Source organism: Coptis chinensis, chromosome 1 (genome assembly GCF_015680905.1).
Source record: "Coptis chinensis isolate HL-2020 chromosome 1, ASM1568090v1, whole genome shotgun sequence".
Taxonomy (NCBI): domain Eukaryota; kingdom Viridiplantae; phylum Streptophyta; class Magnoliopsida; order Ranunculales; family Ranunculaceae; genus Coptis; species Coptis chinensis.
Window position 1 is genome coordinate 33,162,804 of NC_141456.1, and position 16,695 is coordinate 33,179,498.

The window sequence follows — 16,695 nt, forward strand, 5'->3', positions numbered from 1 at the left end:
CCTATATGTTCAAAGTATAGTCAACCTGCAAAGCACCCATCCATCTATAACAGAAAGGTCGTTAGTAGATGAGGTCGTCCAAAATGTATCAGAAATAGTCACGTCCTCTTTCTGTTACTACCATTAAGCCTTATGGCAGCATAATAAAAGATTCAGTCCAAGAACATTAGGCAATATCCATAGTGCAAGTGAGCGACTGTATGCTCACTAGATCGGAAATACTTGCTTTGGCATCCACTTGGTATAGTAACTAAGGTGGACGTTTGTCCAACAAAATGATCGATGGAGATAATAATCCATCTACATGCTGGATTATGTTGTTTGTAACGTCTATTTGGAATTGAGACTTTGAGTTAAAATTACTCGAATTGGCAGCGAACGGTCGACATTAATAGTTTATCGTAGATATTAAGAAACATAAAGCTTAGTGTAACCGCTCATGGGGCTGTGCGTAATTAATTAAATTGAAGTTATGCGGATATAAGCAAAATTTGAGATAAACAAGGGCAACTAGCTATAATCATGACGGCCCCCATGTGATAGCAATATGAAACCAATAACACTTCAAAAGTCATGAAAAAATTGTGAGTGTTTCTTCTGGATATATACAAGACTGTAGAATTTGGTGATAGTTTGAAATAATCAAGAGCAAGAATTATTAGTGCTTGTTGAGGTCGGCATGCAAGATACTCAAGTTCGAGAACTAATGGTAGGGGGTCGTCTCTGGAACAAGGCACAGAGGGGACTAACATGGTATCTTCAACATTCCATATTATTTGATATTAGATGCAAGTAATTATAGGAGTGAATATGCCACATCAGAATTTGGTGATTTTATTCAAACCAAGACAAGAACATGTGAAGGTTGTGCTTTTATTGATCTTAGAAAAACATAAGTGATGTTCTAAGCAATTGAGCCTTTGTGCGTCAGTCGTGAAATTCATAGCAAGAATAAACAAGTCTGATTAGCGCATTTGTCTTGCTATAGTAACGTGTGGCATTAACCTTCTAAAGTCATAAGCCTAAAGAAAGGCAATATAGGCAAGTATAAGAAGAATTGGAGTGAAAGACTTATCTGATGATCAAAGCTTATCAAGCGACTTTTCGTTAGTGCCTTCTCGTACTCCTAAGTTTTTTTTGAACCATGTTTAGTTCGGTCATCGTCTAACGCCATGCTTCAAGGGATTGGAAATCCAATGTTTTCTTGAATGATATTGTTGGAAAAATAAAAATGTGGATTTTTCCAAAAAACTCGGTCCACAGACAGCGCCAATATAAAGGATGTTTTTGGTAATCCTTACAAATGTAGGTTTAGTGAAGAGATTGGGATGGTTAAATTGAGTTGACCGAGTTTGTATGGACGAACTGCCTACGTATCAAGTTCTCTCTGTTAGGGGGAGACTTGAATCAAGTCAAACGTAGTTCCTCCTCTTCTTTATATAGGTGAGGGTGCTCGCGCCTCCCCTTAACCCGCGTCCAGTCAAATTCTAGACTTGATGGCACTTAAAGAGTCATAAAGACGTCCTACGGTGGAGTAATGGCGAGTGCATCTGCAGCTCCGGTCTTTAAGGTGACAGCCAGTCCTATGTTACTAGCCGTTGCAGTGATGGACAATATGAGCGTTCTGGACGCTTGCCTTTCTGGATGCAGACGTTCTGTGGGGGTGGCGTTCTGGGTGCTGACGAGGTCGCCCGACTATAGAGTACTAATCTTGAGCAACCTGGACACCTATATGAGTGTTACTGTCTTGGTGTGTTGGACACGTGCTTAATATTACTGGAAGTGTATATTACTCCCTCACAAACCTTTTTGTGAATAAGTCTATCTTGAGTAGGTAGACTCTCTGAGAAAAGATGCCACCCATTGAAAGATTACTTTGGATGCTCTAATGTCCCCCAAACCATCGAGCACCAATTAGGTTTGCTTCGTTTTCTTCTTAATGCTTGGTATGTTGCTTTTGAACTGAATGCCCCATAAGGTGAGTTCAGCCAGATTACTCTATCCTCAGATAAGTAGCGATTAATCTCGGTTGCCAAGACAACATTCTTAAGATCTGGATCAGGCAAATTGAGTACAAAATGATTCCAATGACCATTTGTGATGAGAGTGCTTACCTTGGCATATAGAGGAAAGTTCCAGTAATCTTTTGCTGATTGTATGTTGATCAATGAACTCTCATGCACCATGGATCATGCCATAAAAGAGTCTGGTCACCTGTTGAAATACTATATCTAAGGAGCTTCATAGCAGTTTTTCTGTTGTTTAGAATACATCTCCACGGCCAGGAGCAATCCCTAGGCACTGACATAGTCCAGAAATTTTTTTCTTTGATGTGCTCTGCCCAGTTCCATGTGATCCATAGCCCTGAATCTTTGCCTGCAAGTTTATAAATGAGACCACAATAAGCTGTTCTATTCCAGATGATAGGATCCTGAATCCCCAACCCTCCTTCCATTTTAGGGTATTGAATATTCTCCCTACTAGACTGGTGCATATTTTTCCCCATTTGAGATCCACTCTATAAGAATTTTGCACAAATCTGTGCAACCTTGATCAACACACCTTGAGGGAGAATAAAGGTTTTAGCCTAGTAAATGTGGAAAGAAGCTTGAACAGAAATGATCAGTTAAAGTCTGCCTGCATGACTTAGAAACCTATTCTTCCAGCTCTCCACTTTCATATAGTTGTTTTCTCGATCAAAGGCAAACAATCTTTGATACTTATTCTTGCTGAAACCAAAGGAAGACCCAGATATTTTACAGGAGGAGAGACAACTTGCATGCCCAAAATATGGCCAAGATGGGAACCATCTTGATGGTAGATTTGTTTAGGTTCAGCTGCAGACCTGTAGCCCCTTGAAAAATCATCTAGAATGAGCTTCAAACCCCATATAGAATCCTCATAACCTTGAATGAAGATTAATACATCATCAGCAAAACAGAGGTGAGTGACTTTAGTTGTCTTACATGATGGATGAGGCTTAAAATCTCTTCTTTGCAATCCTGTTTGTAATAGCGAGTTGAGAATTTCCATGATCATCACAAACTTATTTGCCAAGTTAACCTCTTTACTTTTCCCTTTCTATGATAATTTATTTACCCATTCTCATTTATTACTCCCAACTACCAAGGTTGTTCAATTATTAACCTCTTCTCTCTTAAAGACTAGTTATTGCAGTACAGGCTATCGTCAGTTCTCTATTTACTGGTGCTTTTTGCCGCATTTGAAAACGTAAAACATTTAGTCTGCAATGGCTCTGTTTGGTTGTCGTGCTCCAATTTTTTGTTCCTCAAATATTTGTTGTAGACCTCTCAAAAGGCCAATTACATCTTATAAGTATTCCAATATCTGTGTACCACTTCGTCGAATTCCGCGAGTGAGCTTAAGAACTGTGATGTCTAGTTTGCCTAACAATTATCAGGAGAGTTCCAATTCTTCATCCAAGTTTTCAATTACTGAGGTATAGAATACTTTCTTCTTAGGGTAGTTTAAGTACTTCTTTTAGTGTGTGAAATGATGAATATTTATTTTGTGGTTTTTTTAGTTATTGGAATCATTGATAAATCGGGTGGACTTATCGGAAGAGGAGGCGAAAGGGTCGCTCGATATTTTATTGAATGAGAGGAATGATGTATTAATTAGTGCTTTTCTTGTTCTCTTGAGGGCCAAAGGAGAGACTTATCAAGAGGCTAGTATTTATATAATTTCTCCCTAGTACATTATGTTGTCGATATCATTTTATCTCTAGATGATTTATAGGGATTTTATGTGCAGATTGTAGGACTAGCGAGAGCAATGATCGAATGTTGTAAAAAGGTGAACGGTATGACTGATTTGGTAGACATTGTTGGCACAGGTGGTGATGGGGCAAACACAGTTAATATATCAACTGGGGCTTCTATTCTTGCTGCCGCTTGTGGCGCAAAAGTTGCCAAGGTAATTTTCCTTTCACGTGAAAAAATAGAACAGAGATTTCGATTGGTTTGTCGGAAGGAAATTAGGAGATTGACATCTTATTAGCCTTGCAGCAAGGAAATTATTCCAGTTCTTCAGCTTGTGGAAGTGCAGATGTACTAGAAGAACTGGGAGTGGCCATTGACTTAGATCCTGAGGTCGGTCCGAAGAATTTTGCTACTTACTGAATTTTCATGTGGCGATGTTTATATCCCTAATTAATGTAGAAAAGATGGTTCATCTAATTAATTGAAGATTTTATTATAGGAATATGATATAAAACTGACAATTCTGGACTAAAAATTTGGAAGTCTAGCTGTTGAAATTGGAGTCGTTTGTTTTTTTCTCCCCGACACAAATGGTAATATGCAGAGCATGACCATTCTAATTTCTAAACGTACATAACATATGCATCTTCTAAGAGAACATGAAATGAAAAAATGAGTGCAAAGTAAGTGCTATGATGCACTTTATATTGGACCCCCATACCATTTGGTGCATTTTTGCGTCGGCACTCATATTAGTATACTTTCTTCTCAAGTATTGGTGAAACTTCATCGGCATTTTAAAGCTACTTGTGTTTTACTTGGGTCGATTCCATGATATGATAACCTCTTTTTCTGTCTTGTGATCAGGGGGTGAAGAAATGTGTAGCGGAAATAGGCATTGGTTTTATGCTTTCTCCCAAATACCACCCATCAATGAAAGTAGTTGGTCCTGTAAGGAAAACCCTTGGAGTGAAGACTGTGTTCAATGTCTTGGGGCCTCTACTGAATCCTGCAGGAGTACATTTTGCAGTCGTTGGTGTATACAAGGATGACGTAGTAAGTCTAAACATGTTTGATTGTAGCATTAGTGGGCTCTCTTCAGCTTTCTAGACATACAAGGATGACGTAGGCTTTCTTTTTTACCAAGTTAAAACAGCTCAAGATCAAAGTGTTTGCAATATGATGGACTTGGAAGGGCTGCAAAAAATTGGTATCTCAATGCACCTTGAGTCGGACCTTTTGCACTCTACATGCAGTTAGATATCGACTCTGCAATGCATTGGCATAGGCTGGAATTAATTGAAGAAAAATAAAGCATTTCATCACTGCTTTATCCATTGAAATCAATGGTTGTCTTAAATGACTTAAAATTGAGGAAAGCTGAAAGTTTTTCTGTAGCTCTAATCTACATACGAAGTGCTAGTATATTACACCGTTAATATGACAAATTGCATGCTCTTGGTTGTGTTTCAAAAATCTGGTGCTTCTGTGTAATTTTAGAGTTTTGCACAAACAAGTTCGATCCCTTGCCATGTTTAGAGAGCACGGACATTCCCAGTGTTCATTGTCAACACAGGGTTTTGTTGTTCACAGTAGGAAATTTAACATCTGTATTGTGAAGCACCATTTGGTGTTTGGAGCTTATAGGGACTAAATGCTTGCATAACTTTTCCTTTAACAGCTAGTAGCATAATTTATATCAGAAAGGGTCTGTCTCTGGTACATCATATCACCTGAAAAAGCACATTCACTCACTGCCAGAGCAGTTTGTGTTTCATTTGCTCCATTCTTTCTTATTAAACACAAAGAGTAATCATCAACTTATGCCGTCTTCACTTACCTTGTATGGATTAGACTTGAGCATTGCACTTCTTATACCTTATGTACTGGCAATTCTTATATCTTAGATGCTTATTCCTGATGCTAGATGCTTCTTTCTTTTTCCAAGCAGGTTCTCAAAATGGCAAAAGCACTACAAAGATTTGGCATGAAAAGGGCACTAGTCGTTCATTCGGATGGTTTAGATGAAATGACGCCACTAGGTAATATTTGCCCCTTATGCTTTTGAATATGCTAATTAAACTCTATTAGATCTTTGTATCTGCGAATCAGTTTCTGCCCTGATCTTTCTATAGATCTACCTTACTACTCATGTTCGATAATTGATTTTGCATACATCTCGCTAACGATCTAACAATATCCACTATATTGGCAGGACCTGGAACAGTCCTTGATGTTACTCCTGAGAAGATCAAAAAGTTCTCTTTTGATCCACGTAACCATCTTCTAAACCATACTTTCCAGTTAAAACGATTTCGATGAATTTTTTAACATATAACAAGTCAGATTATCTTTAATCTGTCTGTATGACTGGACAGTGGAGTTTGGTATTCCCCGGTGTACTCTTGAAAGCTTAAGAGGAGGAGGCCCCAGTTACAACGCAGAGGTACTAAGGCATGTACTCTCTGGTGAGACAGGATCAATTGCAGATGCATTTGTAAGAATTTTCCTTCTTGATTATCATATCTGCCTGTATGACCGGTTCCTTCATTTTCTTACCCCTCTTAAACGAGTTTCTAGGAATTTTGTCTTCTTTGTGGATGTTCATGCTTGTTTTAGAAGTTAAAATGGCTGGTCCCCAGAAAAACCATGGAAATTTGAGTTTCCGAAATGGGGCCCCTTTTACTTCATTTTTTCGTAGTCTCGTCCACTTCATTAAAAATATGAAAAAATAAAGTAAGAATAGAATGTCAATAAACCTACTCTTATAAGTTCAGAAAGTGCAGCAATCACCAACTAAAACACCAAAACACGCATAGGAACAGAAATGTATGTTGTTCGAAGTACCAAACATTTTAGTATCTGTTTGATTTCATTTGGGAATCCACTTATCAGTTTAAAACTTTAATAAATAGGAGACATATAGGCATGGGATCTTTCCTCACCATCAAGATTTTTTCATGAAGAACTCTTTTGTAAATGTTATCCATTGCTCTCCTTGTGTATCAAAATTGTTCTCTGCGGATGGAGAAAAATTGCTCTCGTGAAATCTAGAACAAAAATGTAGGAGTTTTTCCATGTGAAATTTAGCACATCCTTACTTACAATCGTAGCTTCCACCGACCTCTGGTGTCTCTGGCTCCAAAATTACTAGGTGTGTTGTTTCAGTTACCAGCTCCAGATCATTGGCAAATAATCCTCAAGAGGAAAAATTTCCGAAATTTGATATTGCCTGCATCGTCTGATTACTAATCCCTTTAGGCAAGTCCATAAGTAAAACAGGCTTCTTATACCACTTATACTCTAGATCCTAGACCTTCGCCTCTTTTCCTGATCCGATGGGAAATCTTGATTTCTACATCTGTAATAGTTGACACAAATCTTTCTTTTCAACATATCTAGTATATCTGCTCTCATTTAATCTCCATCAAATATATGCTTTCTCTAGGTTAAGAGTACAATTATGAAGATTTCTTCCTAATGCTTAAACCACAACTTAAAACCAACTGCTTGTATGGAACCTTAGCTTCAATCTGTTGGTGACTTGGTGTCACCCACTTCGCATTGTAAGCTTCTCACAGTATTTTGATGTCAATGGCATTCAATGAACCAGCCCTAGATGAGGTCGTCGGAGAAGATGAAGTCTGTTGGTGACTTGGTGTCACCCACTACGCATTGTAAACTTCTCACGGTATTTTGATGTCAATGGCATTCAAAGAACCAGCCCTAGATGAGGTTGTCGGAGAAACTAAGTTGCTAAAGAATGACAATTTTACATGTTCAACTTGTCTAAGTAGTTCTCTTTACATGGTATCAGAAGTGTCCTGTATTTGCTGTGTACAAAGAACCCACAAATTCTGATATATATGGGGATGCAGGAATGAGCTCAATTTTGCCTAGCAAAAATGTATCTCCCTTATCTGTATATTTGGTCAATGCTTCATTTTTCTATAACTAGTAATCATCTATCTAGGTGCAACTGCATCAGTTCACTTAACTCTGCGATTACACACCAACTCCATTAGCTATTTTAGAGTTCTGATACTGAGAACATCATATTTCCTGAACAATGAAGGTCCTAAACGCAGCAGCTGCCCTGTTAGTCAGTGGGCGTGTCCACAGCTTAGCTGAAGGAGTCGCATTGGCCCGTGAAACACATTTGTCAGGAAAAGCTTTGAAGACATTGGATTCCTGGATAAGTACTTCCAAAGTAAGTAAATTCTACTACTCATGCAATTAACTCTTTCATATAAGAATGGCTGCTACACTAATTTCATCCTATTGTTTCATAACTGCAGAGGGCAAAGATGGTTCACCGCAAATTTCCAGTTGAATTGTAATTGAAATCGGAATGAGGAAGGGGAAGAAAATACATTATTTATGAGAAACAGACATTAGATATTATGATATCTTCTCATTCCATGCTATACCAGATTTATACATCTATGCACCGATCAAGTGTCTTGCACCTGCTTATGGTGTCTCAAGTACTCGCCGATTCGGGAGAAAACTGAAGTTTCCACAAGAAAAAAAAAAGGGGCATGAAAAGAGAATCAAACTTGTAAACAACTAAAGAATTTGAGAAGATATTAGTCTGAACCTTTGGCTATCTCCATTTTCGTTTATTGTAATTCCCACTTTTGTAATAATATTCTCTTTTCCTTTTACAGTGTTCTCTTTCTGTATTTTCTCTGTCTCGACTTTTGAGGCTCAGCCTGAATGTAATCTTCTCTTCTCCTTTTACAGTGTTCTCTTTCTCTATTTTCTGTCTCAACTTTTGAGTCTCAGCCCAATTGACTTTCAGACCTCAAGCGAAAATGCATGTCGACTGCGGCATGGTTCCAAATATAGGGGCACTGTAGGTTATTCCCTAACGATCTAGAAAAGGTAAGGTTATCACTGATACTTCACTGTTGTGTATCTCGTTGGTTTTTGGTAAAGGGGTTGTCACCTTAGTGTTATGTCTAACCCTGTGAAATTGTTTTCTTGCATTTCGAGTTTACATTGAATATTTTCCTTTCTTTGGCACCCTGCGTCCAATTTGGAATTACATCGTTTTGGGAAAACACAGTTTCCAACTCTGACTTTGTTATTGTCTGAGTTTGAGTTATTTTGAAGTGGGAAGTAATCACTTGGTTACTTGGTCTGGAATGTCAGTACAGAAGACAGGGTAAAATCACTCATTGATTGATTTCTTTGATTCTTTTTGTGGTGTGTGAACCGAAAAAGATGAATAGTCCCACATTGAACAATGAAAATAGTTTATTATGGATTGATAAAGTGGAAATATCACTAACTAGTAATAGTACTGAGACTTTTTTTTGGATAAAACTCCACACCCATAGCCCAAGCCCAATGTGTTGTTAAGTAGGGGACAATATGGGGGTATATGCATGTACTCTTTTGCAAACTATTTGGGATAATAGGAACCTCCAGAAGTTTGAGAAAAGAGCTATGAGGAGGGTGGAGCTGCTGACAACTCTGTTCATACACAATGGCAAACTATTTGGGATAATAGGAACCTCTAGAAGTTTGAGAAAGGAGCTATGAGGAGGGTAGAGCTGCTGACATCTGTTCATACAATGGCAGAGAAGGCTCAAAGCTTTTGAAAGGGAGAAATCTTTATCTTTATCTTTATCTTTAAGAAGGAATACTAACTCCAATGATAATTCATCCTCTTCTAGCTTCAACAGTCATACATATGACTACAATATAAGTAATATTTCACATGCAAGTCATTCTATATCTCATCCAGTTGATTTTGTGAATATTAGGTTTGATGGAGCTTTCAATGAAGAGAAGCAAACTGGGGCAAGAGCTGCTATGGATTGGAATGAACATGGGGTACTAGTAGCTGCTGCGGTCAGTCGTTTCAAGGCAAGGTCTGCTAAGGAAAGTGAACTTTGTGATGCTAAAGTAGCTGTCAAGTTGGCAGCAAGTTTAGGAGGACATTTTGTGTTTGAAGGAGATAACACTATGGTGATCAAAAGTCTGTCACCAGAAGATTATCCCCTCAACTGGTCCTTACATAACATTGTGAACATTGTGGAAGGCATCCAATAGTTAGTTCTTTCAATTATGTATGTTTTGGGTGGATCAACAGAATCTGTAATGGAGAAGCTCATGAGTTAGCAAAATGGGCTAGTAGATCCACTGGCATGGATGAGCTACCCATATGCTGGTTGGACTTCAATTGTATTCCAGTTACTCTTTAATTTAATATAAGGTGGTTTTATCGAAAAAAAAAAAAAAATAAAAAATAAAAAATAAAAAATGGTACAAGAAGAATGTATCATTTTAAAACCACGAGACAGCACTGTAAATGGCAGTAAGTCCTGACCCAGCTGAAAGGGCTTAACCTAGTACAAATTTATCTTAGTAAGGATCCTCTTCTGGGGTACTGAGCATGGTCATTAACCTAGTACAAATGTATCTTCCTTCAATGTACATTTGATCAATAGTTCCTTCTCTTTAACTAGGAGATCATCTTCATTTCAACTCTGAATATAGCTGAATCAATTCACTTATATCTTCAATAACGCTCGGACTCCATTAGCTATTTCAAATTTCGGATACTGAGAGCCTATTCTATTACCTGAACAATGAAAAGGTCTCCAAAGCGGCAGCAGCTGTATTAGTCAGTGGGGTGTAGAAAGCTTCGCTGAAGGAATGGCATTGGCTTGCGAAACACTTTTGTCCTGAAAAGCTTCACCGAAACTAGACTCTTGGCAAAGTGTTTCCAACGTAAGTAAATTCTACTTCACTGCACAAGAAATATGGAGTGAAAGAGGAAGAAGAAGGCTCGAGCACTGGCAACAGAACTAGCACTGAAGTTGATGCAGGACATGAAAGTGTATTTGCAGAACGGCATACTCTCATGCAGGACATGAAAGTATAGTTGCAGAACAACAAATATAGCTGATAGACTGGGCATTGAACTGACATATAAAGAGCATGAGGAGCTATGGTGTCAATGGGAAAAGCAGAAAGTTAAGCAATTGAGATCATGTTGGATGGAGCGGTTGGTGAGAAAACTGATGGCTATGATGATCTCTCCAGGGATTCTAAATGTGATGTCCGTGATGGCTATGATGGTCTCTTCAGGGATTCTCAAGGTGATGTCCGGAGTGCTTTTTGTATCCTTCAGGAACTGAATGCAATAGATGCAGGACTTAAAAGTGCAATTAAGAAATGGCATGGAAAATGGTGGTAATGTCCGACACTCTCAGAGCAGTGCACACATACTACAATCATGTACAAAGAGAAAACCAGCCTGGTATTGTTCACACCTTGTTGCGGCTATAAGAACTTTTGGTTCTACGTTTGTAAGTTTTATAAGTCAACAAGTTGACACTCTTAGTGTATTTCGAGCCTCCTCATGATCTTAGACCAACTAACAACTTACTAGAGGATTTAAATTAATACAGGTTGACGTCTGTCAGAACCTCTAAAAAATAAAAACTACACCGTACGACTCTTCTGTACAAGAATGGTTGCTAGTCTATTTTTATTGTTATCGCCTGGGGGAAAGATTATTCACCTCGGGTTTCTAGTTAAAGTGTATTAAATCAAAACGCTTATCAAATAAAAAATACACGTCTTCTGAAACAGATATTAGCTACTATGCTATTCATCATATATAGAATATATATATAATGTCTACAAATCCATTCCTCATTACATGCAACTGTAAATTCAAGTCTTAACCACATATACATATTTTATGCACTCAAAACTTCTCGAACTTCAAACTTCAGCTGATGACTTCGCAATCGCACCAACTTCATTAAGCCGCGGCACAAGCTTCCCTTGTTTATGCATTGCCAACACAGCTGCAACCATGCCATACTATTATCGATTAAAAATTATAATAACCACAAATAAACTTCAAATAGTATTATTATGGTAATGACTATCTTACCATCGCAACCACCAATATGATCTCCACCAATAAACACGTTGGGCACAGTCCGCTGTCCAGTCCACGTGGCTAGTGCAGTTTGAATCTCATCACCATCACCTTTGTAGTAACAAATTTCGTCAAACAGATTGACCAAAGTATAAAATATAATAATAATTAACTAATTACTCACTCTCAATATCCAATTCAACGATGTTGTAACTAGCACCTAGTTGCAAAAACAGCTGCTTAACCTTCGTGCAATACCCACAATAAGTCTTGCTATAACCACACATATAAATATATCAAAATTATGTATCAAATAATAAATGGAAAAATCTAAATTGAATCAATGAAAAAAAAAATCAAACCTGAAGACAACTACTGGATTTGAAGAAACAATAGTCTTAGCTTTAGATAACGCCATATCTGGTTGATGTTCACCTTCTTTTGGTATAGCTCCAGAACTAGATACTCCACCCATAATATATATATATATATATATATATATATATATATATATATATATATATATATAGTCTTCTTCTGTTTTTTACTCTTGCGGTTTCGGGCTAGGCGGCGTTTGATTATGCTTCCATATCTTTAATATATATATATATATATATATATATATATATATCTAACTTCTTTAAAGAAAACGAGGGCTTCAACAGTAAATTCATCACGCCATTATTTTTTTTTCCAATTTTGCCCCTTATCAAACACGAATATTACAGCTCATGCTATTTTTTGTTTTATTTGTTTTATTTTGTTTTTTTGCAGGGATAAAATGGTAGTTTCACGTCCATAAATTAATGAAAAATAAAATAAAATAGGAGATTGTTAACGTGAAGGAGACATATATATATATATATATATATATATATATATATATATATATATATATATATATATATATATATATATATATATATATATATTCTATTAGTAAAATACACCATAATTAACCTGGCCTTTTAAATTAGACCAGCCTTTTTTCTACCGCCTAATACCCCTAATTTAATACAAAAAAATATTATTCAATGTCTTTAAAAAGGACTATTTCGTCATTTAATTTTGTATTTCCATTTATACCCTTCCATTACAACACACAGACAAAGGAGTTTTATGTAAATTAAGGGCAAAAACCAAATCCACGCCTCTATATTGACATGTACGCGGTTTTTGCCACTTAACTACCATTAATACCCACATCAATTACCATTAATACTCATTAATACTGAGTTCTTCCAACTTCCTCTCATTTCTTCATGGGCAGGTAGGCCTTTTTCTTTCCAAACACAAATCCGGATACCCTTTAAACTCTGTTCCTCTGGCTGGGTTTCTTCAGGCAATCAGAAATATTTTGATTATCTGAAGTTGTCGATTTCAGTCGCGTTTCTATTTGACATCATTTGAAAGATTAAGTGAAAAAACAAGAGATAAGACCTGATCTAGCCCAACTTCAGAGTTTTGGGATTTAGGTGGCCAGGTAAACGACATAAATTTGCATTGGAAGGTTGGTCTGCGCACAATTTGTAATTTATGTGATCGATGCTGCTTGTCCGTCTCGCTTTGAAGATTCGAAATCTGGATTGGGTTAGTGATGTTCTCTGCCCGATTTCTGCTGGTTTAGCCTTGGTATGCGTTATATTCTTTGTCGAGTTAAGTTTGGATGAATATTGTGTTTCATATATGAATGGTTTGTGCAGAAAAAATACTTCGGCAGCAGGATCTATAGGGGGCACCTCTGTTGATACTAGCTAACAAGCATGTGAGATAGCTGCAAGATTTCTCTCTCAGGCCTATGTATTGAACTCCCATACTGCAGTTATAAAAAACTCAATGCTTTGGAGACATGGTGTACTTTCTTAATTCAACTTTTTTGCTTCCTGTTATTAAAGTACAATCATGTTGCATAACTGAATGCTGTCCATTGTTTCCATCTCAAGTCACATAAAAAAATCACTAATAAAGATGAGATTGAAACACTACTATTGCATCTGCTTGGCTTGCTGTAGCTGTTGGCTTGAAGTCTTTCCGCCACTCTGAGGAATCTCAAGTGCAGGAATAACACCAAGCTGTGAAAAAAATATATGTAACAATGCATAATTGTTGAGTTATGAAGTTTTTTTTCTCTAGGCTGTTGGTAAAAGTTTCTTTGCTCATAATTTATTTTTGTAAAGTTGCTTTTGGTTTTTTACGAAACAGATAAATTTGAGTCCTCGCCTACACATATCGTTACAATACCCCACCCACTGTGAGTGTGTTTCTAGAGATATGTAGATCCTTCTTACTGTTACAATAGGTTTGTGTATTTATGTTGGTTTTTAGTTTTTTTTTTTAGTTTTTGTTGTTTAAATTATTGGGGGTGCTCTAAATTGGTTTCTCATATCAGTTTCTGTAATCGGTTTAGTTTTGTTTGTCTAAGAAAATGACTTCTTCTTAGGACACATTGGTAGAGAAAGCAGTATCTAAACATATACACTCAATCTACTTCGTTCACTATGACCCATTTTAGTCTCAACAACAACTACACATAAAAAAGATTTCAAGACTTTCGATTAAGCTTTTGGTTCTTTGCGGGAAGTTTACTGAATGAGGGATTCTTGCCATGATGATCAGTCCGCGAATTATAGTGTGCTTACATGTATTCCAAACTAAGCCTTAATCAATTGTGTTGTCGTCATCTTTGTGAAGCGAGCAGTTTTTTATAATGGAACTGGCTAGAGTCGCATGGCATACATTTTCTAAACCGATATCAACCTATGCCCTCATGATAATGTCTTTGCATGTCGGTTGAGGCATCATTATGATCTACTCAAAGAGATTTTTTTTTTTTTTTAGTTTTTTCTTTTCTCTAGAATGGCCCATAGGTAAAATGGTCTTTAGATTCTCCCTTCTTTCCTTATAGTAAGCTGTGTTTTATGTGGTGTTGTATGTGCCCTCAAGTGTCTTGAATATTAACTAACAGTGATACAGGGTCAGAGGCATACTGTATAAGTGGTCGTGTTGGGTAACTCGTGATTGTAAGCCCGTGATTGTGGTGTCCAACACGGGCACATAAATTAGACCTTTTGATACCATATAATTAACCTTTATTAATTATAGTCCGTGACTGTATTAGTAAATCACAGACCTCAGATTATATGCCTCACAGACCTTTTAATACTGTATAATTAACCTGGCCTATTAATTTAGTGTATGTCCTTTTACGGTGAATTAATATCCTTAAGGAACCTTTCCCATTAGGAGAATAACGAAAGAAGATATATTCAGAGGAAGTTGTGTGCAAAGATTTGGAAGCAAAGTAGGCAAGGCCCGTTAGGCCTTGGTTCATCCAAAGAAGGCCCATGAGGTTAGTACATAATCTTTTCGGTAATGTTTTTCCATGAAATTCAACTAAGCACAATCACCAAATTAAAGTGTAATGCATTACCACTCCAATTAAATGCCTTTTTTCTTAATGATTGGCATGCTTTTTTTGCTCATCGATTTTTATTAACTTCCCACCCACAATGAGAGTGTATGTATCTTTTCAAAACGCGTTTATAGAGTAATCCATTGAATGCAAATGTTCTTAATGAGAAATTGATTTGACGAGCTCCACTATCGTTATAATGAAATAAAAGAAATTAGGCATTGAGGCTTTAGAAAACAGGATAACGCATTACAAAGCGTTGTGGAAAAAGAAAGTATGGTTATTGCTTATTGAACACAATTTGAAAATCATGTCCGTTTTGCTTTACAAGTTACATAATTTGAAATCGGGTATGTTGTTAATTGTTCTCTGGAAGCATATTTACATAGTCGATCCTTTTTGCTATCGAAGTTATTAGTATAAAGGAAGCAATTCTTGATAAAGATAGCTAAATGTTACAACTTATGCATTGATTTTGATATATGGTGACACGAGACTTGATTGTTTTTAAATTTTTCTATGTTGTTGTTCATATATTGATGGGTATTTAAGCATAGGGTTCGGATTAGCCGTAATTGAATCTGAGGCCCCATTGTGGTTATTAGTCATTATTGGTATTCTTTTGATCAATCTTTTGTAGTTTAGATTTTATAGCTTTTCATTTTTACTATTTATGTGGCATGATTTCACCATGAAAGTGACTAATTTCACCTGCAGCAGCCCCGTCCGCTTTGAATTCTGATATGTATTGCTCCTGTTGTTAGACCTTGCTACAATCGCCTGCTCTCCTTATATTCCCCTTCTTAAAGCTTGACACTATTCGAACAACCCCGCCCCTTAGGGGATGCCCTCTTTTCAAGCCTTTCCAACCCCTTCTCCCGCTTCCTAAATTTGATGATTTGCTTTCATAATCGTTTTAATTTGATGGTTTTGAATTGCGTTTTTTTTATAATTTCATTTTCGTTAACTCATACTTGGTAATGTTGAATTTTTTTTGTCTGGTTTGGCAATAGTGGTGACTTACTAAGTCTTCATTTGGGATTGCATTTGGGTTCAGTGCTCATTCTTATTAGTGGTTTCCCAATGCCTAAACGACTAAAATGGAGCCATGGGTTTTAGAAACATACGAACGCGGCTATCATTATTTTGCGGGATGAGCATGTACACATTTTCCTCATGTGTCAACCAGCGTACGTGTTAGATTCTAAATACTCATACATTTGTGTATTATAACTTGACCATCCTGTATTGAAGCTGTGCTATGTGATTAAGAGAACGGCATTGGACTTTAGCTGGATATAATATGATGAACCTTTTAAAAAGACATTGCACTTAAAATAGTCCATATTAGACAACTTATAATTTAGCTTATCATACTAAAACTGGACATAGCAAATTTAGTTGAACATAACACCTTCAATCCAGGCGGTTTATACTGTATGTGATAATGGGTAGATGTTCTGTTAATTTGTTATGTTTTTATCATGGCAGGTGGTATAATTATTTCACTTTCTCGGCTCTTTTGACTTTGATGTTTATGATAGACTATATGGTTTGTTTATTAAAGTTGTATGGTTCGATATGCTTAAGTCCTAGCCAATGTTCTATATCACCATTTAGTAACAAACAGGGACAACGTCCTCTTGGTATCA

At 36.9% G+C, this 16,695-nt stretch overlaps 2 protein-coding genes across 4 annotated transcripts; one reads left to right on the forward strand and one right to left on the reverse strand.

The window, feature by feature from the left end:
- The first annotated feature begins 1,817 nt into the window (after positions 1–1,817).
- LOC147523545 (anthranilate phosphoribosyltransferase, chloroplastic-like) lies at positions 1,818–8,465 on the forward strand. The gene is made up of 10 exons (XM_086598953.1): positions 1,818–3,460; positions 3,545–3,688; positions 3,775–3,936; positions 4,029–4,112; positions 4,590–4,778; positions 5,674–5,764; positions 5,938–5,997; positions 6,101–6,219; positions 7,798–7,932; positions 8,021–8,465. Exons 1-10 carry the CDS (start codon positions 3,251–3,253, stop codon positions 8,060–8,062), a joined length of 1,236 nt encoding a protein of 411 aa, XP_086455079.1. The 5' UTR covers positions 1,818–3,250; the 3' UTR covers positions 8,063–8,465.
- A 2,857-nt stretch (positions 8,466–11,322) lies between these two features.
- LOC147523546 (glutaredoxin-like) lies at positions 11,323–12,249 on the reverse strand. Of its 3 annotated transcripts, XM_086598967.1 has the most exons (5): positions 12,140–12,249; positions 11,994–12,107; positions 11,816–11,904; positions 11,644–11,742; positions 11,323–11,554 (listed from the first exon to the last, which is right to left on the reverse strand). In XM_086598967.1, exons 2-5 carry the CDS (start codon positions 12,104–12,106, stop codon positions 11,469–11,471), a joined length of 387 nt encoding a protein of 128 aa, XP_086455093.1. In that variant the 5' UTR covers position 12,107; positions 12,140–12,249; the 3' UTR covers positions 11,323–11,468. The 3 variants fall into 3 exon arrangements, with proteins under 3 accessions (XP_086455093.1, XP_086455098.1, XP_086455087.1); XM_086598972.1 differs by having other exon boundaries at positions 11,323–11,570; positions 11,994–12,160; XM_086598961.1 differs by having other exon boundaries at positions 11,994–12,154.
- Positions 12,250–16,695: the final 4,446 nt, after the last annotated feature.

Coding starts and splice junctions, on each gene's coding strand:
- LOC147523545 (XM_086598953.1), top strand. CDS start 3,251: ATGGCTCTGTTTGGTTGTCGTGCTCCAATTTTTTGTTCCTCAAATATT. Junction 5,765..5,937: donor AGATGAAATGACGCCACTAG/GTAATATTTGCC, acceptor CTATATTGGCAG/GACCTGGAACAGTCCTTGAT. Junction 7,933..8,020: donor CCTGGATAAGTACTTCCAAA/GTAAGTAAATTC, acceptor TCATAACTGCAG/AGGGCAAAGATGGTTCACCG.
- LOC147523546 (XM_086598967.1), bottom strand. CDS start 12,106: ATGGGTGGAGTATCTAGTTCTGGAGCTATACCAAAAGAAGGTGAACAT. Junction 11,743..11,815: donor CGTTGAATTGGATATTGAGA/GTGAGTAATTAG, acceptor GTTACTACAAAG/GTGATGGTGATGAGATTCAA. Junction 11,555..11,643: donor TCATATTGGTGGTTGCGATG/GTAAGATAGTCA, acceptor GCATGGTTGCAG/CTGTGTTGGCAATGCATAAA.